Here is a 27558-nt window from a genome sequence, read left to right on the forward strand (position 1 = left end):
GAGGAGTTTCGATTGGGTGTGTAGACATAACATGGTTGGCATGGAAACTAAACACCTCTAACGTTGGGGATCATTCATTGGATAAAGACGGCAGGAGGAATAAAGGAATCCAACTTAGACATGAATGCGCCATTACTTTAGTAGTTTCACTATTCACATAAACGATGTGACGCAGTTGCCAGTTTACTCTTAGAACCTTTAAAATCGTGTTAATGTTCTGTCTCGCTTCTAAAAAACTTTGATTTTGGCGAACACCTAAATCTCTTTATTCCCTCCTTTCCTTGTTTTTTTGCTTCTATCTTTCCATTCTACACGGACAGCACACGATTCATCACGGAGAAGATAAGGTACCATTTTCTGAATTCATGTATTCTTCAGATGACTTGTGGTATTCTTACTGTATTAATGTATTCTTACTAAATTAATTTTCCAGTCCAAGTTCAGTGTTTCCAGGTTTGTGGTGTAAAAGAGGCGCTGATTTAAATGAAGGAGTATGGGTCAGAACAACAATAACTAGTTTTAATGTGTGGAGCGCGTTTATATACGGATCCTTTGGTACGGGAACCGGACAGAACCAGACTTTTATTGTGGAGTTGTATTGGTAACATTGGTTAATGATGGTTTATAACTGTCGGATCTAAAGGGAAATAAATTATTGTCCATAATTAAATGTGTGTGTGTGTGTGTGTGTGTGTGTGTGTGTGTGTGTGTGTGTGTGTGTGTGTGTGTGTGTGTGTGTGTGTGTGTGTGTGTGTGTGTGTGTGTGTGTGTGTGTGTGTGTGTGTGCCTGACACCCAAAACAACACCCCAAATCCCAGGAAAAGTGTTGTTATCGTAATATGTCCCCTTTAATATAATCGAATAAACTGAAAATTGCTTGTGCGTAAAATGTTTTTTTTTAAACGGTAAAGCTTTTTTACTCTAATGGGGCTCTCAAGGACCTATGTTTGACTAACCCTAAACCCAAGCATGCAGTAATACATGGAAAGCTTAGACCCTCCTCGTGAAGTCTGTGGAACTGTACTGAACAGTCTTCCTTCAAAAGATATTCCCTAATTTATATATATAATATTTATTTAAGTAGGTTTGAGATCACATTCCCTCGATCACAAGAGACTAGGGTACAGCAGACAGTAAAACAGACATAACTTCATGCAATGAAAGACGCCCTTTATTTAAAAATGCATATTATTCTGAATAAAAAGGTATGCCGGGTTTAGTTTATTCAATTATATGCATTACTAAATTATTTGTCTACTAACAAGCCTTTGTCTTAGATAAGAAAATAATTTTGTCATTGTTTGTACCCCTGATAAGGATTACCAGGAAAACATTTTCAAATATTGATTGATACATTGTGCTAACTGCATGCTGCAAGTAAAAGTGGGAAGCTTATACTCTTTTCCAACCACTACCTTTATTCAAAGTCAACCCTGTTGAATAAAGAGCTTAGCTAGGACTAAAGAAAAACTATGACTATAATACCTACAATGTTTAAAAAAATATTTAAAAAATATTGCTGCATGGGTTGTGTGCCTTCCACTTCATGCAAACTCTCACATCAATTTCTGCGATTCTGCAATTTTTGACAGCCTTGAAATTGTTTCACTTCTTTATTCACCAGTACGTGTTCCTCATTACTTGGTAAATTGTGTAATAATCCAAAAGGAAACCACAAATGAAGGTTAAGCTTGAGCATCGCAGTATAAATTTACATTTCTGTCCTTTGGCTCACAACCACGCACTGTCTCTGTGACTTTCTCACTGCTTCTGACATCTTAGTGCTCTGAAGCTTTTGTCTCTAGAAGCATCATTGGATGTGTGCCTGCCATTTTAATTCATTTATTTTACTTTTATTTTCATGTCAAAATCTAAGTTCCATTTGTCATTCATCCTCACCGAGTTGAGAAAGTTTTTTCATCTGCTTTATTAGATCAACAGTGATCATGATTAAGCGGCCATTGTTTTGCATATATGTGTGTGTGACTGTGTGTGTGTGTGTGTATATATATATATATATATATATATATATATATATATATATATATATATATATATGTGTGTGTTCAAAATGTATACAGAAAATAGTAGGGAATTGACAGCCAACCTGTTATTAAAGAGGCAGATGGCTCTTGAGAGATTACTCCAAGTTGAACCAACATTCACTTCCATTTAATGTGTATAAGAACACCAAGTTAACTGCACATTTGTCTCTGTATCCCAAAATTGTTAAGCTGTGGTCTTAAAAAAAAAATCATGGCAGCCCAATAACAATAATTATTGTTCCTATATTACAGTGTAAGAGGCCATACGATTTTGTAGCTGGTCTAAGCCGAGCTCATTCTACTTAGTCTCTGCTGAGTCGTATTATGTCTAACAATAAGTCATATTTTAGTAACTTAAAGTTGGCCATGTATAATCATCTTCTGCAAAGTAACTTGATCCCTTTTTCTGAGTATCAATGTGAAATGAATTGCTGCATGGGTTGTGTGCCCGCCTTGACATTGTTTCACTTCTCTATTCACCGGTACGTGTTCCTCATTACTTGATCAATTGTGTAATAATCAGAAAGAAATCCACAAATAAAGGATACGTTTGCAGGCCACGATTAAAATGGAAGATGGTAAAGAATTACAGCGGAGCATAGTAGAAGAAATCGGTTTTCCAGTGGTTTAACAGTGGCCTTTTGGGGTTAAATCAATCTTCTAGCTGACTTAACCCTTGCATTGTTGACAATCTGCTGAATCTTTATTTGTCATTATTTTTACATAGTTGTTTCCAGGCCGCATTTCTACTTGCAAACCATTTGATATCCTCTTAAGGGTCTGGGCAGTAGCGTGCGGTGACCCTGCATTTCAGTGGGGTAGAAAACTACTGGCATATGACCACACCCACAATTTATGTTTTTTTAATATATATACCCTAACCCTATATACATATATAATATTGTATTATATATTGTTATTAGTGGTGGGCCGTTATCGGCGTTAACGGCTGCGTTAACGCGAAACTTTTATCGCGCGATTAAAAAAAATATCGCCGTTAATCTATTTTCAAACACTTCCTTGTTCGGACCCATCACGTGACTGAACTAACCAATCAGAAGCTAGAATTTAGACTGAGGTAAACGTGAGGGAATCAGAGAGTAATAAGTAATTATTATAAGTAATAATTGTGTAACATAAATATGTAAATGATTAACTGACTCAACATTGTAAGTACATTTCTAGCAAATTAACTCCAATATAAATCATATTAATTTATTCTACAACTTTCAAATATTTAACTTCTAAGCCTTACATTATTATGGATTATTACACGGCTCTTCTCAATGCTAGAGACTGCTCCATTCACTTGCATGGGCCTTCCCAACGTTCAGCTGTCAATTATTTTTGTTAATGCTCCGTTCACTTCACCACTTCCGGAGTTGAATTATATTTGATAATTTACCGTTGCCAAGTATAATTGACAGTTGTCAAGGTAAACGAAAGGATTTTTTGCCGTTTTAATCTAGATTAATTCCAAAATTAATCTAGATAAAAAAATTGTATCTATGCCCACCACTAATTATTATATACCTCACACCCGTGGTCCATAAATCCCCTTGTCCAGTGCACACACTTGCTTGAAAAAGTAGACATGGGAAACAAAACACAGCGTTTCTCTTTGAGCAACCACATAGCCATTTTTCTTTTCATGCCATGCTCGGGAGAAAGTTCTGTTGTGAGTTTTCCCCCTATCCTTCGTTTGTTGGATAATGTTCATGTCAGACGCCATATCTGCATCTGATATAGAAACGACGAAAGATACTGGCGGAATAATTTGAGGGGGACAACATTTTCATATCCCTCTGCACAGAGGTATAGCAGGAAACATCTCTGAAACAATCAACAAATATGTTTTTCTTCTCAAACTTTGTCACATGATCTATTGATGAGGATTACATTTCGTCTTTTCCAGGCTTTATGAATAGACCCATGCAGGAGTGAGTGTCGCCCCATACAATTTAACAGGGGACTTCTGTCATATTGTACAATCCAAGTGGGAACATCTTTATATTTTGGAGCACAAAGTTTGTCTGTTCTTTGAATGTGAACTTATGTACGGGACAGTTTTTTCTAAATTATCTTTTTCCACAATAACATGACTTCAGTTTTAACTACCACAGGTTATCACTGTTCAATCAATCAACATCCCTGTTCCCTGCACTTGAACAGCCTTAAAGCTATCATCTGTTCTTTGATGGAGTTACCTACAGCATATGTCGGAACCTGCACAATAGTACACAGACCTTCAAAGGAGGTTTAATTTGTAGAATTTTGTTTTTAACTTTGTGCTGTTAGACAGAAAAGATGGTTCCCACTTGGATTGTACACAATGACAGAAGTCCCCTCTAAGCCTCTACAAAATGACACTGGTCCCCTGTTCAGTGGTATGGAGCGATTTTACCTTCCAGCATTAATGTATTCATTAGGTTAGAAAATAATTGTTTACTGCTTTCTCTATAGAAGAAAATAAATAATTTGTCATAGAGCCTTTAGACAGTTCTTCCATAGTTCATAAGGGACATTTTGTCATGAGAAAAAAATACTGAATTTAACTAGGGCTGTCAATCAATTAAAATATTTTAGCATGATTAATTGCATGATTGTCCCTAGTTAACTCCCAAATTGCAAATGTGATTCACATCAATAGAATACATAATGAAACCTTCTTGCACGTTCTACAGACAGGATGACTGTCTTCAATCAACTGTCCCTCAGTGTTCTTATAATACCCAAAATATGCCCATACTTCAGACTTAGTCCTCTTGGATGGGCAACGATCGTGTCGAATAGTCTGAGTCACGTTGAATATCGTATAATGAATGTGACTATCGTTACTTATTACACGGCTCTTCTCAATGCTGTTGAACGCTCCGTTCACTTGCATGGGCCTTCACAACTTCCGGTGGTGAATAGTTTTTTGATAATTCACCATTGCTAAGCATATAATGACCGCTGTCAAGGAATGTTTTTTTATCTTTTTCTATCGTGTCACTCCGCAAGTAGTCCGGTAACTTATCAACCCCAGCGTCCTCGGTTGCTAAGCGACGTCAACGTCTTTGGCGGACTATTTCTCTGCTGAACAAATTGTGAAAAGACACACCGTGTGAAGTTATTTTTTTGACACGTCTAGTTCACCTTCATGCAGGCGGTGTTCAGTAAAATGAATAAATAAATAGCGATCTGTTTTCGGCGCATGTATGGCTATCTGCCTAAGCCCACGTTGGATTTTTTTTGCTGTTGAATGTTGATGGCGCAGTTGGTGAAATAAACAGATTGATTTCATACAAATCATAAAATCCTCTCTGTACCATCATCGTGTGTGAGTGTATCCGAGGTGCTTGTGGACGTGCGTCCGTGCGTGGGGGGTTCTTGATTGACCGATTTTCGAATATTATTCGAATACTTCTCAGCGAATATTGAACAGGATTTTTGCCAGAAATGCACCCATGATTCCAACTTCAAGAAACTTAAAAACATTTGTAGGCTACACAGTGCGCCTGCGAGGCAACTTCATGAGACTCAGATGAAGCGCGGGAAAGGATTTAAGCACACAGTTTCCACACCGCCGGCGCGGCTATCCACTGAGATAATAATTTTATTCGAAACAAACGGTAATTGTTTTTGAAATTTTTATCGGGGTACATCGTTACACCCATAACCGTTACATCACTATACACACACACACATGCACACAAAGATCATCTATTTTATCTCAAATGTATTCAAACCTGAATAGCTATTTGTTACACTGTTGGTGGTGGCGATGTTCACATAGTTAGCTCCAATTAACATTTCTTTACTTCTTAAACTATGTGGCCTTACTAAAACATCTTCAACCACACAACCCCCCCCTAGCAGCACCCACCGCAATATCTGCAGGAAAAGCATTTTCTAGTTTACTCCCCTCCCCTCTGCAAATATAGAGTTGGTTGTGAGGTTAACAGGTTGTGAGTGCTTACGTGTGTTTGTATTTGGGAGGCAGTGAGTGAGAGGCTGCGGGCGCACAACTCAGGCTGGCCGGATGGCGCATCAAGGAGCTTTTATAAACGCAATACTGTTAACCCGCAGTAATCAGCCCGACGTCCCCGAAACGTTAACGACCCACTTCTGACCCAATTCTCCCGACTCTCCCGATTACCACTCCGCCACTGGAGTGTGATAGAGTGTGTAGCTCTAGATAAGATAGAGTGATAGTGTGTGTATGTCCGACAAGAGGAGGATAGGAAGTCTTCACTCCAGTACTTACGTTCAGTACTTAAATAGAATCCACAGAAACAATGTATAGTTGTGTTTGCGTCCAGGTCTCCAGTCTACTATGGATGAGGAGAGAGAGGAGGGGGGTCCTGCCTCTAAAACCACTCCGTCTGGGGAACATGGCCGCCAGAGCAAAGCTAAGAGGTAAGAAGAGGATCTCTCTCTGTCTGTGACTGTTGTCCATCTCAGACCTCAGCAGCGATATCATGACTCCATCATTAGTCTGAGTAAAAGCTGTGTGTGTGTTGTGTTGAAGCCCAGAGCAGCAGGAGAGAGCAGACTCCCCTGAACCAACTGTGTCTCCATGAAGAGTGACAGCTCTATGGATCATCCTCATAACTTTATAGATGGGAATCTGTCTTTTGAGAAGGGGTGATGATTTGTCAAAGATTATAAAACTACAGCATCTATCAAATACCCATAAATCCTGATTCTTGTTTTTGTAGAAGAGTGCAGCAGGAGAGAGCAGACTCCCCTGGACCCAGCTGTGTCTCCATGAAGAGTGACTGGTCTATGGATAATCCTCGGAACTTTAAAGATGGAAATCAGTCTATTGAGAAGAGGTGATGATTTGTCAAAGATTATAAAACTACAGCATCTATCAAATATCCTGATCCTGACCATATATCCTGATTCTTGTTTTTGTAGAAGAGTGCTGCAGGAGAGAACAGACTCCCCTGGACCCAGCTGTGTCTCCATGAAGAGTGACATCTCTATGGACTATCCTCATAACTTTAAAGATGGAAATCAGTCTATTGAGAAGAGGTGATGATTTGTCAAAGATTATAAAACTACAGCATCTATCAAATACCCATAAATCCTGATTCTTGTTTTTGTAGAAGAGTGCAGCAGGAGAGAGCAGACTCCCCTGGACCCAGCTGTGTCTCCATGAAGAGTGACTGGTCTATGGATAATCCTCGGAACTTTAAAGATGGAAATCAGTCTATTGAGAAGAGGTGATGATTTGTCAAAGATTATAAAACTACAGCATCTATCAAATATCCTGATCCTGACCATATATCCTGATTCTTGTTTTTGTAGAAGAGTGCTGCAGGAGAGAACAGACTCCCCTGGACCCAGCTGTGTCTCCATGAAGAGTGACATCTCTATGGACTATCCTCATAACTTTAAAGATGGAAATCAGTCTATTGAGAAGAGGTGATGATTTGTCAAAGATTATAAAACTACAGCATCTGTCAAATACCCATAAACCCATACATAGATATGATTCTTGTTATTGTAGAAGAGTGCAGCAGGAGAGAGCAGACTCCCCTGGACCCAGCTGTGTCTCCATGAAGAGTGACGCGTCTATGGGAATTCCTTTGACCTTTAAAGATTCACGCCCCTCCAGAAAGGAAGGGTAAGGATTTGTCAAAGATTACTAGGAAAAATCCCAAAAAACTAGTTCATATTTTTCTAGAAGAGTCCAGCAAGAGAGAGAAGACTCCCCTGGACCTAGCTGTGTCTCCATAAAGAGTGACTGGTCTAAGGGTCAACCTCCTGACCTTAAAGATCACATGGCATGCTACCTTATGAATGCTTTTATATAGCTGTTAGTAGGCCTCTAATACAGTACTTAATGACGTTCAATAAATTCAGCCATGGTGCAGAATTACAGCCACTACGAGCCTGTCCCACAATGAGCTTTCCACAAACGTGCCATTTTTTAGAGGCGGGTCAAGGTGGAGGGTGGGGGTGTGGCCCTGAGCATCTTGCGGCCACGGTACCATGCGCTCTGTTTACAGTGGATGTATCGCAATGGCGAGGCGCACACAGCCTTTGGCTGTGTTCTGTTAATATTGTAGAACACTCCGGGTGCTCCGGCAGGAAACCTGGAGCTCTATATCTAAATAATATCATGTTATGCATAGATATCTATATCACATAATATATATTATCACGGCCAAAAGCTGTGTGTGCCTCCAGACGATATTATTATTGGTTCTTCCACTTCCACATCAATCTGAAGTAGACTGAACCGCCACATGGAGGAGAAAGGGATTGTTGCCCGTGATTGTCTCTTGACATCATGGGCAACATTCCCTTTCTCCTCCATGTCGCGGTTTGGACAGACACCCACATAAAACGTATGCTGGAAAACACATAAAAATGCAGATGATTGAACGATTCTCTCTCTCTCTCTCTGTGTCTGTCTGTCTGTCTGTCTGTCTGTCTGTCTGTCTGTCTGTCTGTCTGTCTGTCTGTCTGTCTGTCTGTCTGTCTGTCTGTCTGTCTGTCTGTCTGTCTGTCTGTCTGTCTGTCTGTCTGTCTGTCTGTCTGTCTGTCTGTCTGTCTGTCTGTCTGTCTGTCTGTCTGTCTGTCTGTCTGTCTGTCTGTCTGTCTGTCATAGGCAACACCTATGCACTTAGCTCAGTGAAATAAATGTTAGATGTAATAGCAAATGTCTTTTGCATGAACATACCCTTATAGTCTTTGTTCCACTACAGCAAATTATATAAAATAGTTAACTTTCAGGGAGACTTGGGCCTAACACATTCAGCCAGTTCGAACAGAAGAACAAACCAGAATAGGCCTGTTTAGTTAGCAGGATTTGATTCCGCATTCCTACACTTATACAATGCAATTCAATGTGGAAGTAATGCAAGTATTCAGAATACAATACTCAGATTGAGTGATGAAACGGAATACGTTACATGTTACATTTTTGGGCATGTATTCTGTATTCTGTAGCTTGATACATTTGAAAAGTAACCTTCCCAACACTGGTAATGACACACACACACACACACACATGTGGCGCCCGCACGGTCATAGCTCATTGTCTCATTGGCGACATGTGACGACATACAGGGAAAATTTCAAATCAGCGCGTCTGAGCCTTGCTTTATCAAAGGCAGAGCAGGATACCTAGTGCTCGTTTTACACCTAACGCCATTTCTAGTTACCGGGGGACCATAGGGGAACTCATATTAATGTTAGAAAACCTCATGAAGTGAAATTTAAACAAACCAGTAGTTTTATTGACCATTCAGGAAATATTTGTGTCTTTGGGTTTGTTTAATATGTAGGGAGGTTGAAGGACTAGGTGGGCTGTGATCTAAAATAACGGACGACATGTGTCTAAGATCCCTGACGGATTCAGCATCATTATTCATTTGTAGGCTGTGGTCACCTTGTCAGTGGACCACAGATGGGAGGATGAGAGGCCAGAGGAGGAACAGAACTTTAGAGGATTTCAGGAGGATTTAAATTCTTTGGCAGTTTGAAGGGGAGTTGTTGTTTTTTTGCTGTCTTGTTAACAGCTAATCTGGTATGAGTTAACAGGTTGTTATAGTTGACAGAGCGCTGGCCAGCCGATGTTAGATTTAGGGTTAGGGGTCACTGTCTGTATGTTATGGATGTTATTTGTTATATGTTATGTAACTCTGAGGAGTTACCATTAGTGTAGACATGGTGATGAGCAGGGCTGTGATCTAAATATAATCATGAAGCTTTTACTTGTCCTTCATAATGAAGGAATACTTTATTGACCTTTTTACTTTAGTATGAGGTATTCTCATCCAGATATAATAAAGTGTGTGTGTGTGTGTGTGTGTGTGTGTGTGTGTGTGTGTGTGTGTGTGTGTGTGTGTGTGTGTGTGTGTGTGTGTGTGTGTGTGTGTGTGTGTGTGTGTGTGTACGTTCTCTCCACAGGCGATCCCAGGAGAGGTCAAAGGTTTCCAGTGCTCAATCTGTACTGCAGAATCAAACAGAGTTGATCAAGGTGTGTAAATGAAACAAGACATTTGACTTCAGGTCTCTCAGCGGTGACCTAAGAACAGACGGAGAACAGACTAGTCAGTAGTTTGACATGTCGTCGTTGAGGAAGAAGTCAGGGGATCAGAAACAGAAAGCTGAGAGGGAGGAAAAGGACCAACAGTTGGTCACCCAGTTTATACAGAGAACGGTTTTTATTTATTCACCTTAGTTTGGTGCCCATTAACACTGAGCTACCTAGTGAATCATAGAATCTTATACCAATTAAATAAATACTTCATCAAACATGAAATTAATTTATATATATCTATGTATCTATATCTATATCACTTATATATATGAATCAATGAAAAGAGGATTGTTTAAAGGCACCCAGTGCAACTTTATGTAAACATTCAATGAAAAATAAACATTCAATTTCTAGTCTTTTTTACACGTAGTAAGTTTCAATAACTCCATACCATTACATATCGACATTCAAGGAGCAAAGATGAGACGTCGTTGTGTGGTGAGAACTGATAGAAAATCGTAAACAACAACAATCGCCGGTGGGGAGAAGCCATTTTTCCATTGACTGGAAGCCTGCTTTTGTCAGGATTCTCGCATGGACTGTTGTTTTTGTCTCCCCCTACCTGTTGGAGTGTGATAATTCTGGACTTTGTTTATGTTTGGAGCCATGTGTTGGTCATGCGTCCGGGGTGACACCCATGTCCTTATTTGGGCGACTTCCTGCCTTTTGTTTGTGCCCTCCATTTTCTCTGTCCACCTGTCCCTCATTTTGCATTGATTGGTGGAGTATTTAAACGCTGCCCTTTCTGCTCACTTTGTCAGATCGTCACGTTAGGTACTGTTTGCTACCCGACTGCCACGTGAGTGCGACTAGCGTGAAGCTCTTTAAAGAGAGACTATAGTTTCTGGTCTTCCCAGTTTTGAACCCTGCCTGTTTGGATTAAGCCTTCTGGCTATCAGTTTTTGGATCTCTTGCCTGTAGCTGTCCGTCAGTATCTGTCTGCCTGCCTGCCCGTTTACGAACCCTGCATGTACCTGGAATCTGATTTGCCCGCTGGACTGTATGGAAATAAACCCTTTTTTGATCTGCTATTGATTCCCGTTCTGTGTCGTGACAGTACGATCTGACCAAGATGGAATCAGCAGATCTGGATCAGGTGAAGGCTGTGCTGGAGAGGCAAGGAGCGCTTCTCGGTCGACATCAAGCCCAGTTTCAGACAGTTGAAGGTTCTCTGGGGGCCATCGCAACCAGCATCACAGACTTGGCGGCCCAGCTGCAGCAGGTCCAACTGGCCCTGGTGCGGCCACCCCAGCCTCAACTGCCGACACCGCCCGACCCACCCGGTCCATCTGGTAACCTGTTCCGAGAGCCCCGTCTGCCAGCTCCTGCACTTTATGCCGGGGAACCTGGAACCTGCAGATCGTTCCTTTCACAATGTTCGCTGGTGTTCCAGCTGCAGCCCGCCACCTTTCCGTCGGATCAGTCCCGGGTTGCTTATGTCATTACCCTCTTGGCGGGCCGTGCAAGAGAGTGGGGAACTGCGGTTTGGGACTCCAACTCCCCAGTCTGTCTCAGCTATCAGGCATTCATAGGTGAGATGAAGAAGGTCTTTGATCGCTCGGTGCACGGGAGAGAGGCCGCCCGAGTGATGTTGCAGATCCGTCAAGGCAAGAGGTCTGCTTCTGACTATGCAATAGACTTCCGCACCCTCGCCACCACCAGTGGCTGGAATCCAGATGCCCAGTATGATGCCTTCCTCTATGGACTCTCTGAGGCCATCAAGGATGAGGTCGCCACCCGTGAGCTGCCTTCCACCTTTGATGACCTCGTTGAGCTCGCCATCCGAGTGGACAAACGCCTGAAGCAGCGCGCCGGGGAGCGTGAGCTCCGCCCTCCTCCGAGGTCACCCGCCTCGGAGGCCCCTCTCCCGTTCCTGCCAGCGCCAGCTTACCCCAGCCTACCAGAGCCCATGCAAGTGGACCGTACCCATCTGTCCCCAGCCGAGAGACAGAGAAGAAGGGACACCAATTCTTGCATGTATTGTGGTAAACCGGGCCATTACTCCGCCCAATGCCCGGCAAAAGGCAACGCTCACCCGTAGAGGGGGGATTACTGGTGAGCGTCACTCCTCTTCATCCCTCTTCTACCATCCGTACCCTTGTCCCTGCCACGCTCATTACAGGAGCTCATTCCCACCTCGTGTCTGCTCTTATTGACTCGGGAGCTGATGGTAATTTCATGGACACCTCCCTGGTCTCTGAGCTACACCTCGTCCCAGCCCAGCTGAGAACGCCTCTGGAGGCAAGAGCACTAACCGGAGCAAGGTTCTCCCAGATAACCCATGTCACGCCCCCGGTGAGTCTACTCATTTCTGGCAATCATCAAGAGAACCTAGTGTTCCATATGTTAGACTCACCAACTGCTCCCATCGTCCTCGGCCGGCCCTGCCATCTGCGTCAACTGGTCTGTCACCGTTCCAGTGCTGCCTCGGCTACCAGCCTCCATTGTTCCCGACCCAGGAGGAGGAGGTTGGGGTTCCCTCAGCACAGACATTCATCCGACGCTGTCGCAGAACGTGGAGGCGAACCCGGGCCGCCATTCTTCGCTCACAGACCAGAATGAAGAGTCAGGCAGACCGTCGCCGCATCAAGGCTCCCCACTACACCCAGGGGCAGCGGGTGTGGCTTTCCACGCGTGACCTTCCTCTGAAGGTGACTTCCCCAAAATTGAATCCACGCTTCATCGGCCCCTACACCATCTCCCAGGTGGTCAATCCCTCTGCGGTTCGCTTGAACCTCCCTCATGCCCTCCGCCGCATCCACCCCACCTTCCATGTGTCCCGTGTCAAGCCCTTCCAGTGTTGCCGTCCGGGTCCCAACTCCGGCCCCAAACCCCCACCACCCCCCAGACTCGTTGATGGGTCTGAGGTTTACACAGTTCGCCGCCTGCTCGACGTCCGCCGTCGGGGTCGGGGCCACCAGTACCTGGTGGACTGGGAGGGCTACGGCCCCGAGGAGAGGAGCTGGGTCCCTGCCCGGAACATTGTTGACCCCTCGCTCATCAAAGACTTTCACCGTCAGCATCCTGCTCCCACCACGGTCAACGCCAGGAGGCGTTGGTAGAGGAGGGGGTACTGTCAGGATTCTCGCATGGACTGTTGTTTTTGTCTCCCCCTACCTGTTGGAGTGTGATAATTCTGGACTTTGTTTATGTTTGGAGCCATGTGTTGGTCATGCGTCCGGGGTGACACCCATGTCCTTATTTGGGCGACTTCCTGCCTTTTGTTTGTGCCCTCCATTTTCTCTGTCCACCTGTCCCTCATTTTGCATTGATTGGTGGAGTATTTAAACGCTGCCCTTTCTGCTCACTTTGTCAGATCGTCACGTTAGGTACTGTTTGCTACCCGACTGCCACGTGAGTGCGACTAGCGTGAAGCTCTTTAAAGAGAGACTATAGTTTCTGGTCTTCCCAGTTTTGAACCCTGCCTGTTTGGATTAAGCCTTCTGGCTATCAGTTTTTGGATCTCTTGCCTGTAGCTGTCCGTCAGTATCTGTCTGCCTGCCTGCCCGTTTACGAACCCTGCATGTACCTGGAATCTGATTTGCCCGCTGGACTGTATGGAAATAAACCCTTTTTTGATCTGCTATTGATTCCCGTTCTGTGTCGTGACAGCTTTATTTATTGTAGGTTACGAAAAATAAAGAAAATGGCGGCATTGTTGTTGTTATCGATTTTCTATCAGTTCTCACCACACAACGACGTCTCATCTTTGCTGCTTAAATGTCTGTATGTAATGGTATGGAGTTATTGAAACTTACTACGTGTAAAAAAGACTAGAAATTGAATGTTTATTTTTAAGCCTCGAAAGTTGCACTGGGTGCCTTTAATGCAGCAGCAAGGCCTAACCTCATTTCCTTCTACTTAACTACTATGCAGCCAGGGTAGATCTGTGAATACTGACCTCTAGTGGTGAAAAGGTGCCTGACAAACTTTGGGAACATATTGAAAAAAATGTAAAACGGCATTGAATGTCAATGAATTTCTAAAGAAAGCCTTTTTGCAAGAAAGAACAATAATGAGAGATGCCACTCATGTACCTCTGACATTCATACATCAATGTATTGGGTCATTTCAATTGCGGCATTTAGCAGATGCTTTTATCCAAAGGGACTTACGTCGGTTAATACACATTAACGGCAGAGTCAACCATGCAAGGCGACAGCCAGCTCGTCAGGAGCGGTTAGGGTTAAGTACCTTGCTCAGGGACACATCAACACTCTGGGGAGCTGGGGATCGAACTAGCAACCTTTCGGTTACAAGACAACTTGTCTACCTCCTGAGCTGAACCAACTCCATATGTTTAGCACTAGGCTACACTAGAGCTACCAGTCTATCAATCTATGGGTGGTCAAATGGGTTTTCCAGGCTGGTGGGATGGCTAGGTTGGAGGCCCATTATATTCTTTCATAGGGTCCGCAATCTCTAGCGGTGCCCCCGCTTTATGTGAGCATTGACAGCATCTCTTGTGGTGCTAATAGTCTCCAGGCTTCCCTCTTTAGACCAGCGAGACGTTAATCTAGGACAGATGCTTCTGATGTCCTCAGTTAGTTCAAAGTAAAGTTCTCCTTGATGTTTGTTCTGTTACAGAGGGCTGAGGAGAACGCACATACTTTTCTAGACAAGGAGCTGAAGAAGCTCTGGAGGGATCTCTTCTCTGATTACCCACAATGCTCAGAGAGTCGGAGGGAAGAGGAGGAGGAGGATGGTAAGAATGAGGAGCAGAGGAGGCGCGCCATAGAGGGAGTGGTAGACATCACAAAGCTCTGCCTGATGGAGATGAACCAGGAGGAACTGGCCGACATGCTGTGGAGTGGTAAGATACTCATATAGGTTAAATGGTTTGATCCAAATATGTAGGGTTATTGTGGGCCATCAGGTTAAATTGATTGATCCATACATGTACGGTTATTGTAGGGGTATCAAATTGAATGGTTTGATCCAGATATGTAGGGTGGGGGTATTAGGTTAAAGTATGTTAAACATTATACTGCAGATCAATGTCAGAATTACTCAGTGGAAGAGATGCACTACTATCTTGTTATATCAGGTTAGGAAGTCACTTTCTGCTGATACTAGGGGTGCAACGGATCACAAAACTCACGGTTCGGATCGTGTCACGGCTTTTGAGTCACGGGTCGGATTATTTTCGGATCAACAACAATAAAGATAATAAGACAAATGTGACTTTAAATAAAATCTTAAAATGTGTAAAAACTTAATAAAGTGAAAAATTAGGTAATAATCCTGCTTCCTTTAAAGGAGCATTTCACCGGTGGAGGCATGAATATGTATTAAAATTGGGTCCTATATGTAGTCGAATAATAAAATAAAATTCTAATTTGGTGCCGTCTTGACCGAGAAAAGGCAGAAAGTGACTTTTTGGCGCTTGTGGATTGAAGACAATAACACCCACCATGCACCACGATGCACAGCTTCGCTGGCCACTCCCGCTGATCTAGATCTCCGCCTCCCGTTCCTCTATCAGCCTCAGCTGCTCGTCGCTATATTGCGGCTCGTAAAGGTAGCCACGAACATCTGATTCGAGCATCAGATCTTCAAAATCCCCATCTTCTATATCAGATCCAGTACCTTCCGCCATTGTACTTCAGTTTTATCAACAGCCTCTTTCAGAGGCTGTGGATGTTAGTTTCTGCTGGTGAAGTCCCACCCACTGGCACTGCTCTAATAGGTCTGTAGCGTCAGTGGGTGCTTGTAGTCTTACGAGAATCCTCCCCTCTTACACCTCCTATTTACTTCTACGCAAAAATCGTCATATTGCGTCATCTTAAACAGGAAGTGTTGGAGATCGATACGGATCCCTCCAGTCTCTCCAGAAAATAAGGGAATGCTGCACGACCATTCAAAAATATGAGTGTGTTTCTAACGATACAAAGCTTAATGGTAATTGGTGAAGTTTCCCTGTAAGCATAGTCAATATTTAAAAAAATTGCAATCTGAGGCATTATTCCTTCTTCTTTTTAACATGGATAGTAAATAATCCCTAACCCTGGATTTACAATTCAGGATGTCTGCATTGCCTGGGGAGAGTTTAAAGTCTACACTCTCCAAAGGCAATGCAGACATCCTCATCTTTTTTTTTTCATCAAGTATGGTAGCGAAATACAGTTTCTGTCTTGTTTTATTTGGCACATTGTAAATCCATTGATTTCGGATGGAAGACTCATTGCTCATTGCAAAGGGGGTTGGTTGTAGTCTTTTCGCTCGGTTCTAGCCGTACTGTTGATACGGAGAACCGAGCGAAAAGACTACAACCAAACATAAACATGTCCGGTTCCGGTTCCGGTTACCGTTTCAATGGGATTTAGGGAACGCCAAATAAAACACAACAGAAACTGAATTTCGCTACAATACTTGATGATGTTGTTAATACCGGAATTGTCCTTTCAACAAGCGCTGATCAAGTGAACGCACAACTCTATTTTTTATTAGCCGATCCGCGGATCAATTTCGTCCCGAACCGTGAGGGTTGATCCATACGGATCACGGGTAACCCGTGAACCGTTGCACCACTAGCTGATACTCAAAAATGATAGCACTGCTAACAAAGTTATAAGATCCATATGAAGTAGGATTTAGAATACTTACTTCATTACACCAGTCCTATTGTTTGGACATATGTATAGCATGCGTCTTCTGGTTTGTGATTTAGGAGCTGTTGCTGCCCAGTACCAACATAAACTCAAGTCTCATCTGAAGAAGAAGTTCCAGTGTGTGCTTGAGGGAATCGCAAAAGCAGGAGAGCAAAGACCTCTGAATGAGATCTACACAGAGCTCTTGATCACAGAGAGAGGCAGTGGAGAGGTCAACAAGGAACATGAGGTCAGACTGATTGAAAAGGCTTCAGGAAGCCAGCCTATGAGGAAACACCAATTAGATGTGAAGACATATTTAAACCCTTACCTGGACAAGATAAACCAATCAGAACAATAATGACAACCGGAGTGGCTGGCATTGGTAAAACCGTCTTAACACACAAGTTCACTCTGGACTGGGCTGAAGGCAAAGCCAACCGAGACATAGACTTCACATTTCTCCTCACTTTCAGAGAGCTGAATTTACTGAAAGGGAAAGAGTTTAGCTTAGTGGAACTTCTGCATCAGTTTTCTGTTGAAACCAAAGAATCAGGAATCTACAGATACGACCATGACCAAGTAGTCTTCATCTTGGATGGTCTGGATGAGTGTCGACTTACTCTGGACTTCCAGAACAACCCGATCTGGACTGATATCACAGAGCCGACCTCAGTCGACGTGCTGCTGACAAACATCATCAGGGGAGTCCTGCTTCCCTCTGCTCACATCTGGATAACCACACGCCCTGCGGCAGCCAATCAGATCCTGCTGAGTGTGTTGACATGGTGACAGAGGTGAGAGGGTTCAATGACGCACAGAAGGAGGAGTACTTCAGGAAGAGATTCAGAGAGGGGACACTGGCAAGCAATATCATCTCTCACATCAAGAAATCTCGAAGCCTCCACATCATGTGTCACATCCCAGTCTTCTGTTGGATCACTGCTACAGTTCTGGAGGACTTCTTCAAAACATCCCAGAGAGGAGAAGAGGTGCCCAGGACCGTGACTCAGATGTACAGCCACTTCCTGAGGGTTCAGTCCATACAGGGGGACAGGAAGTATCATGGGAGAACTAAAACTGATCCACACTGGAGTTCGGAGAGCAGGGAGATCATTGTTTCTCTGGGGAAACTGGCTTTTAACCAGCTGGAGAAAGGTCAGCTGATTTTCTACGAGGCAGACTTGGCAGAGTGTGGCATCGATATCAGAGCAGCCTCGGTGTACTCAGGAGTGTTCACCCAGATCTTTAAAGAGGAGTGTGGGCTGTACCAGGATAGGGTGTTCTGCTTTGTCCATCTGAGCATCCAGGAGTTTCTGGCTGCCCTTTATGTCTTTCTGTGCTACATCAACACTGGTGTCAATCTGATCTCAGAAGAACAGCCAACCTCCAGGGAAGAGGAACTCCTCCTCTACAAGAGTGCTGTGAACAAGACCTTACAGAGTGAGAACGGACACCTGGACTTGTTTCTCCGCTTCCTCCTGGGCCTCTCTCTAGAGACCAATCAGATGCTGCTACAAGGTCTTCTGGGACCAGGAGCAAATACATTACTGGGCAATCAAATTAAAAAAGTCCTGCCGGGACTGACAGGAAGAGGGTCACGGAGCAATACCCAAATCGTCCATTACATCAAGCAGAAGATAGGTGGAGATCTCTCTCAAGAGGGAAGCATCAATCTGTTCCACTGTCTGAATGAGCTGAACGACCGTTCTCTAGTGGAGGAGATCCAACAGTACCTGACATTAGGAAGTATCTCCAGAGAATCTCTCTCCTCTGCTCAGTGGTCAGCTCTGGTCTTCATCGTACTGACATCAGAAGAGGAGCTGGACGTGTTTTACCTGAAGAAATACTCTGCTTTTGACGAGGCTCTACTGGGGCTGCTGCCATTGGTCAAAGCCTCCAAAACATCTCTGTAGGTTCACTCATAACATGTATTACAATACGCACAACAAAATATACATAATACTAGACTATTAAAGTTCAAATAACCTCTAAAACTTATCTGTAGGCACACTTATATTATGTTTTACGATACACACAAAACAATATACATACTAATATAAAAGTAATATTATGATGACAAAACAACTGTTAAAAGGGTGCCAAGCACAAAGTGCGACGGCAACCTATTGTAATTCATAGTTTCATTATTATTATTATTCCGCCATGTTTTACTTACACAGCCTAAACCACTCGCACGCTTTTTATGAAACTTACTTTGGCTTTAGAGGCTGACTCAAGTTTGAAAGAGAGCAAATAATACACTGATTGGCCTAAAGGTGGCGCCATAGCAACAGTCCAAAAATGCAAACTTTGAACAAACATATCTCATAACCGCTTCGACGAAAAGTCATGAAACTTTGTTAACACAAGCATATCCCCATGCAGAACAAATATAACTCAAGAACCTATGACTTTATTTTGATACATTTATGAATATCTTGAACTTTGTTAAAAACACTCAGTTCCCTAAGGATCCTAGGTTTTTAGACATAGACAAACCTTTAGCCCAGCAGTTTTGAACAGGTGAGGCGCGCATCCCCTGGGGGGCGCCAAAGAGCCACAGGGGATGCGAGACACGCAACACGCAAAGCAAAAATACACATCTGTATGAAGCTCTATTGATTGTCCCAAATCACCAGAAGTCAGCATTAAGGGAGGAGACGGGACCCAGCAAAAATCGTAGGAAATATGATCCTGAATGCGTTTCTGGTTTTCTGTGGAGAGCGAGTTCCCCCAGATCTCCACAAAGGCTATGAAAGTCCTAATCCCCTTCACCTCCACCTATTTATGTGAGTGTGGGTTTCCCGCACTGACCCTTATTAAAAACAAATATAGATCAGGCTGCAGGTGGTGGGACATATTGTAAGTTGTTTAAATCTGAGGATTTATGTGGCTGAAATCGTTAACAAATTTGATGAAAATATGTGATTCTGTTCTGCTCTCATAACATTCCGTTGTCGTTCATTGATCAGAGAGCTGTCCATTGTGCTGATTTTTTTCGATCCATCTCCTATCAAAAAGTGCCCTTAAGGCCCAGACACACAGCGCCGATTTCAGCCGTCGGGGGTCGTCGGTAGCTTTGTTTATGACTTGTGGATAGGCCTACTGTTGATTGATAAAAAGTAGCCTCATTTAGGCTGCATGAAGTTGGAAAATTATTTGCTTTTGCAAAGAATCGTTTATGAATGCACTTTTAAAAAAGTTGTGGCAATAAAATTTCTTCAAATACAATACCTATTAAAAAATATTTACCTTTGATTAGTTATTGAAAGTCATCATTGCCTGGAACACACAAAAGATGGCAATAACTGAAGAGGCGTGTGTTAGGTCAGGTGGATGGGATTTTTTTTTTTGTTGGAGGGGGGGGGGGGGGGAGGCTCGGCTGTCCTTACCTACTCTAAGGGGAGACTCACATTCACCCAATTTGAAACCCCTGCTTTAGCCCATATCATCTATGGACCAATGTCTTCATTCTGACATAAAGCAAAGTCTGTACAATAAAGATTGAAGCACCCAGGAGCCATTGACTTCTCAAAAGGGTGTGGTTTAAAACACATAAAGACTTAAATGCTTATATCAACATTAAAATGGACTGCTATGATCTTGAATCCCATACAAAAGTTGTTCAAAATCAAATTCTGAATAAAACAGACTCAACATATTTCCAATTAGGGTGTGGAATCGAAATGGGCGTGGCCTGTGACTAAAATCACCACAGTTCATAGACGGAATGTTTGATTGGAGCGGGACCAAATTAGTGGATGTTGGGGACCAAAGCTCCAACTGTTTAGGTAAAATAAAGTTGATTGACATAACATCATGGCCGCCAGATGCTCAAAATCATCCAAAAATTAACTTAATGCCAAAAGGCAAGGCTAACTTAAACCAATCATCATAAAACTTGGTGCAGTCAAAGGAACATGGGTCAAGAGGAACACCCCCAACTTGTTCGACATCGGGCTATAGGGAGCGGTAAAACAATTAACTGAAAATGCAGCCTCTCCAAATTGCACCTAGATCAGGCGATTCGGGGAATTATATCAATTAACATAGTTGCAGACTTAATGGTCTGACCAGGTCGTCATGGTCTGCGTCAGGGTCTTAATTGTCTGTTAGGGTCTTAATGGTCTGACTGGGTCTTATTGGTCGGCTTTAGGCCTGGCACCCGTAAAATGCTGCTTGCAGCATTAATTAGTATTGTTGTTAGTATCAACATTTTTCAACTAATATATAACTAACATTTAAAGATCTGATGTGTGATCATTTGTTAAACTATCAGAAAAGTCAATAAAACATTTAATCATGGTTCCCAACATTTTTTTTTGTGTGAAGGCTGAATTGCTGTCATCTGTCAAAGAGTTGCTGTAAAGCTCTGGTCTCAGTTCTTCAGCAGACTGCTGAAGGGAGTTTGAATGTTCACAGTAATCTCCTTGAGCTCACTTCCCTGATCCCTGATAGCAGCGAGTAGAGCCGAGGCGCTAGCATCACTGGACGTACTCCCCTCCAGCGTTGGCCCCCTGTGCTGTTCTTTAGCTACACCATGTTTCTCCTGTGAACTTTTTGGATCTTTTAAGCACTTTTAATCTCAGTTGCTAACATGTTCTGTTTATTGTGTGTTAAGGCTGAATGGCTGTGATCTGTCAGAGAGATGCTGTGAAGCTCTGGCCTCAGTTCTCAGCTCCAACTCCTCTCGTCTGAGAGAGCTGGACCTGAGTAAAAATGATCTGCAGGATTCAGGAGTGAAGCTGCTCTCTACTGGACTGGGGAGTCCACACTGTACACTGGAAACTCTCAGGTCAGTTTTACTCAATGTGCATCAGTTACACCACAAGGTTCAATATCAGAAGACTTTACCTACTGCCCCCTGGTTTGAGAATCACTCCTAAATGACGTCAAAAAACTATATCAGCTAATAACTCAGTATCTTTGATGACCACATGTATCCGAGTGGTACAATTTGACACATTACACCTTGTTTATGTGGGATGCAAAAATGAAAAGTATCCCAAATTTTCCATTGCAACTTTCCAATTATACTCACAAAATAAATAATAGTGCCTTCCCACAATCCCCTGTTAACAGGACAGTGGTAGTTAAGAAATGAAGTCTCAGTATTTGCATCAATCAAAGGTTATCGGTTTGAATAAACTAAATGTATGGTTTTCATAGGAAGAACTCGACAATTTATATTTTTTGTTGCCATGACTGTATAAGGTATTTGTTATGTTATCGTTTTTTACATATATTCTTTAATATATTTTATCTTCAGAATTTCAATTGAAGACATAAAGTACAGAACAAAGTTAAACATTTAAGATGTAGAAATACAGAACAATATGGATGAATACCAAGCAACATTATACGATTGAATATAGAGATACAGAACATAAAACGATTGAATATGTAGAGATATATAACATGAAGCGATTTAAATCTTATGAATACAGAACAACATAAAACGATTGAATGTGTAGGAATACAGAGCAACATAAAACGATTGAATGTGTAGGAATAAAGAACATAAAACAATTGAATATGTAGGAATACAGAGTAACATAAAACAATTGAATATGATGAGTTGCAAAACCTCAGATGGGTTTCATAGTCGTCCTTGATTTTGAAGCCTGGTAAAAGTGTCTGAAGACGGGAATGGCAAGTGCCCTTAGTGTTTTAGGCTTTTTCAAATGCGCTTAAGCAATTTGATGAAAGGTTGAATTATGGAATTGTAGCCTTAAAAAAGGAATACTAGAGATAGTTGAAGGCCCTACTTTGCTTCGCAGTCCTCCGCTTCGTTAGGTCTGACTCTGTTCACACAGAGTTCAGGATCCCTACAAGGCCATCAGGCGACTGCTGAAGGGAGTTTGAATGTTCAGTCATCTCCTGTAGCGCACTTCCCTGATCACTGATAGCAGTAAGGAGAGCCGAGGCGCTAGCATAACTGGACGTACTCCCCTCCAGTGCTGCCCCATGGCGGCCCTGTGCTGTTCGTTAGCTACACCATGTTTCTCCTGTGAACTTGTTGGATCTTTTAAGCACTTTAAATCTCAGTTACTAACATGTTCTGTTTGTGTGTGAAGGCTGAATGACTGTCAGCTGTCAGAGAGATGCTGTGAAGCTCTGGCCTCAGTTCTCAGCTCCAACTCCTCTCGTGTGAGAGAGCTGGACCTGAGTAACAATGATCTGAAGGATTCAGGAGTGAAGCTGCTCTCTGCTGAACTGGGGAGTCCACACTGTACACTGGAAACTCTCAGGTCAGTTTTACTCAATGTGCATCAGTTACATCACAAGGTTCAATATCAGAAGACTTTTAAAACAATCCCTTTCTCCTCCATGTCATGGTTCATGTACTTCAGGGAGTCAAAGCCAAAGGTCCTTTAGAACGGTTATCCCAATAACAAAGAAGTGTACAACACTTGTGTTACAGTGTGTGTAATCACACACACACACACACACACACACACACACACACACACGTGGCGCTCGCACGGTCGTAGCTCATTGTCTCATTGGCGGGCCAAATTCTCTGGGCTGGCAAGGCAGAGAAGGGGGAGGTGGGATCTCCCCTTATGAGGACACACGGGGAATATTCCAAAACCGCGCGTCTGTACTTTGTTTTTTCAAAGGCGGAGCAGAATGCCTAGTGCTCGCTTTACACCCAACGAAATTTCTAGCTACTGGGGGAGCATAGGTATGCTAGGGGAACTGTTAGAGAACCTCAGAATGTGACATTTTCATGCCATGAGATCTTTGCAACATGGAAATACAGAACAACATAATTTAATATGTAGAAATACAGAACAAAATAAAACTATTAAATATAGCCGTTATAATAACATAAAAACAGATCCGTAGGCACACTTATAACATGTCTTACAATACACACAACACAATATACATACTACTATAAAAGTAATAGAAATACAGAACATCTATAGATTCTATATCTATAGATCTGGCTAAGTTAGAGAAATCTGTGGCCAGCATGCATGGCGCGCAAGCTAAAAACATCAACTTGTGGTCATCCTTTATTGTTAGTATGTTTGGGGAGTAGCCATGATTTGTTTTCCTTCTTCTACTTCTTTACATCTGTTATCCCAAATTTCTGTGTCTGTGTGTGTGTGGGGGGGGGGGGGGGGAGTGCGTGCTGATGAATGTTGTGTGTTCTCATTTGTGTACGTGTAACTATTTAATGTCAAATGTTGTCTTATTTGCGTTTATGCCTTATTGGTGTATGTTGTCTTATTTGTGTTTGGGTCAAATTGTTTTCTATGTCTATCTGTTTGTTGTACAAATCATAAAATAAAAAATTGATCACAAAAAAGAAATACAGAACATCTGTTATTAGTATTATTGTTAGTATCAACATTTTACACCTAATATATAACTAACATTTGAAGATCTAATCTATAATCATTTGCAAAACAAATTAGAAAAGTTGAATAAAACATTTAATCACGATTCCTAACATCTTTTGTTTATTTTGTGTGAAGGCTGAATGGCTGTCAGCTGTCAGAGAGATGCTGTGAAGCTCTGGCCTCAGTTATCAGCTCCAACTCCTCTCGTCTGAGAGAGCTGGACCTGTGTGCCAATGATCTGCAGGATTCAGGAGTGAAGCTGCTCTCTGCTGGACTGGGGAGTCCACACTGTACACTGGAAACTCTCAGGTCAGGGTTAGGGTTAAATGTGTCTTTGGGTTTGTTTAATATGTAGAGAAGATCCAGGACTAGGTGGGCTGTGATCTAAAAGAACAGACGACGCGTGACTAAAATCCCTGACAGGTTCAGCATCATAACTCATTTGTAGGCTGTGGTCCCCTTGAAAACCCACTTCCTCTTCCTGATTTCAGATGGAGCAATACTGCTGTGTTTCAATAAAGTATCGATAAAGTATCATTTAACTTTATTCATCCAGATAGAATAAATAAACTGTGTGTGTGTGTGTGTGTGTGTGTGTGTGTGTGTGTGTGTGTGTGTGTGTGTGTGTGTGTGTGTGTGTGTGTGTGTGTGTGTAGGTTGTCTGGCTGCCTGGTCACACAGGAAGGCTGTGCTTCTCTGGCCTCCGCTCTGTGCTCCAACCCCTCCTATCTGAGAGAGCTGGACCTGAGCTACAATCACCCAGGAGACTCAGGAGCTGCGCTGCTCTCTGCTGGACTGGAGGATCCACGCTGGAGACTGGACACTCTCAGGTATGGAGAGGACAGCTCACCACTCAGGGACAAAGTAAGAGACGCCAAGATTGTTTATTGGCCTGTGGCATGTGCGACCATTGACGTACCACGGCATATGCCGTTCAGGAATGGTATATGCCGTTTAGGAACGGTAAGTGCCACCACAACCACTGACATACCATGGCATATGCCGTTCAGGAACCGCATCTGCCGTTCAGGAACGGTAACTGCCGTTCCCAACAATGGTTGGGACACGTCTTTAGCATATGGCAAAATAAATGTACACAGTGTGTCTTTTTACAAGACACGCCAAAGACGTTGACGTCGCTTAGCGACCGAGGACTCCGAGGGATCATAAGTCTACGTCACTCCCCGCTCTACGAGCATGTCATGCAGAAAGAGACGAGAGCGACCAGAGCCGCAATCATGTCTTGTTGTGCGGTTGGTTGCACAAAGACTAACAAAACGCAGAAGTTTTACAGGATACCATCAACTCGCACACCATTTAAGGCAAACGGGAGACGTCTTTGGTTACAAGCTATCAGAAGAAGCGAATGGAACGAGCAGATGATTAAAGGCTAGGCTTACTACCGTCACCGGAGCAAGTACGGTGCCGTGTTCCAATATCCATACTTCCATCAGTACACTTAAACGAAGTACACTATCCGCACTCACTAAGTGCGCTAATTTTCAGATGCCAGTGTTGTTCCAAATCGAATACTCTGTGGTGCACTGACCAATAAACATCCCGCTTGGAACGGTGAACTCTTTACGCCTAGCAGCTATAAAAGACTATAAAATGACTCTATTAATTTAGGCTACGTGGAAAATGCGCAGACGTTGGCTCAGCCTGGCCCTGCCCTCTTCCGCTACGTAGCTAAGATGGCTGCCGTTGAGTACGAAAAGTGTACATCGCCACACGCTTCGCGATTTGACCGTTTTGAGTACAACATCCGGGTCCTTTCAGTACACTTATTTTCGCCCAATCTTTATCGGAACGCCCTACGTACTCAAACTTAGGCTAGTAAGTACGGATAGTATAGATATTGGAACACAAAAGCATCTACCAACAGATCTCACATATCCTAACAACAGAACGGACAAGAGAAACGTATAAAGAGACAAAGTCTCCTACAAGGATTCAACCCACTGCTAGAGGAAGGGGTTTATAAAGGCCGCTGTAACTCATGTTGTGTAGAAAGTGATGAGACAGCAGATGAGGGGACTGTTTCAACATGCTGCACTCCCTGTGTTTCCCCCCCAGTGTGGAGCACGGTGGAGTGTGCAGGCTGAAACCAGCTCTAAAGAAGTGTAAGTGTCTGTTTGATTCATCACAACACACACACTTAATATTGAGATTGTCCATCCACACAGCAGGAGGTGACGTCCGTTCATTCAGATCCTTCTGGGAATGAAGATGATGGTTCAAATCATGCATCTTACGTATGTTAAAATGTACATAATTACTGTGATTATATCATGACTGATGATTGTACAACATTAGACATAACACCATAATAATCAGGAAACTATTAATCATAATTACATTCTACAGTCTATTTTATGTTCAAAAAGTAAATTGAATATATTGAATATATTATATTCAACTAATAAATTATACTATTGTCTTGGTGCTTTTATAATAATTATTATTATTTTGTTATAATTCAGGGTATTACATTAGACATAGGACATAATAATCATAATCACATGTTTTGAATGATGCATGCATTTTGCCTTATATTTCAACTAGAGCGGGTGATGCTGTTTATTAAAATAACCATGAAGAGGATGATGATGATGATAATTAATAATAATTTAGCAGCCTAATCATGTCTGTTTCTTCCGTCAGATGCCTGTGAACTCACCCTGGACCCCAACACAGCCAGCAGACGACTCTCTCTGTCTGAGGACAACAGAAAGGCGACGCGGGTTGAAGAGGACCAGTTGTATCCGGATCACCCAGACAGATTTGACCACTGGCTCCAGGTGTTGGGTAGAGAGGCTCTGCCTGGCCGCTGTTACTGGGAGGTGGAGTGGAAAGGACGGGTTGATATAGGAGTGGCATACAGAGGAATCACCAGGAGAGGAGCGAGTCGTGACGGCACGCTTGGACAGAGTACCAAGTCCTGGTGTCTTAGTTGTTTTCCTAATGGTTGCTACGCCCGTCACAACGGTGTTCTTAAAGTCCTACGTTCCGGCCCCATTTACACTACCAGAGTAGGAGTGTATCTGGACCGGCCCGCTGGCACTCTGTCCTTCTACAGTGTGTCCCCAGGTGTAGGAGGGTCCTCAGACACACTGACACACTTCGGCACCTTCCAGGCCACCTTCACCCAGGAGGACCTCCTCCCTGGGTTTAGCTTTTTGGACCTGGTGACTCAGTGTCTCTGTGTCCTGGACTGTCACCGCCCATTCTGCCGGCCATTTGAATTAGCTCTGCAGAAGAGTCTGGAGAAGAGCGATGCATTTCTTAAACACACAAACACCCGCACACACACATTGTTTATGAATCTATATGCACACACACACATGTACACAAAGATAAACGCATCCATACATCGTTCAGTAATCTATAAACACACACACACACACGTAAAAACACACACACACACACACACACACACACACACACATGCACAGACATGTACACAGTCATACAGATACACACACACACACATCGTTCATGAATGTAAACACACAGCAGGT

The 27558-nt window shown here is 43.0% G+C and overlaps 1 protein-coding gene across 1 annotated transcript; it reads left to right on the forward strand.

Annotated features, from left to right (window-relative positions):
- The first annotated feature begins 71 nt into the window (after positions 1-71).
- LOC130371562 (NACHT, LRR and PYD domains-containing protein 3-like) lies at positions 72-26079 on the forward strand. The gene is given in 17 exon segments (XM_056577389.1): positions 72-347; positions 6350-6446; positions 6749-6865; positions 6951-7067; positions 7142-7258; positions 7344-7460; positions 7546-7662; positions 9957-10026; positions 14677-14902; positions 16760-16948; positions 16951-17442; positions 17445-18591; positions 21304-21477; positions 22760-22933; positions 24173-24346; positions 24694-24901; positions 25977-26079. Coding segments are annotated over 16 exon segments (3567 nt in total). The 5' UTR covers positions 72-347; positions 6350-6363; the 3' UTR covers positions 26022-26079.
- Positions 26080-27558: the final 1479 nt, after the last annotated feature.

Source organism: Gadus chalcogrammus, chromosome 18 (assembly GCF_026213295.1).
Source record: "Gadus chalcogrammus isolate NIFS_2021 chromosome 18, NIFS_Gcha_1.0, whole genome shotgun sequence".
NCBI lineage: Eukaryota > Metazoa > Chordata > Actinopteri > Gadiformes > Gadidae > Gadus > Gadus chalcogrammus.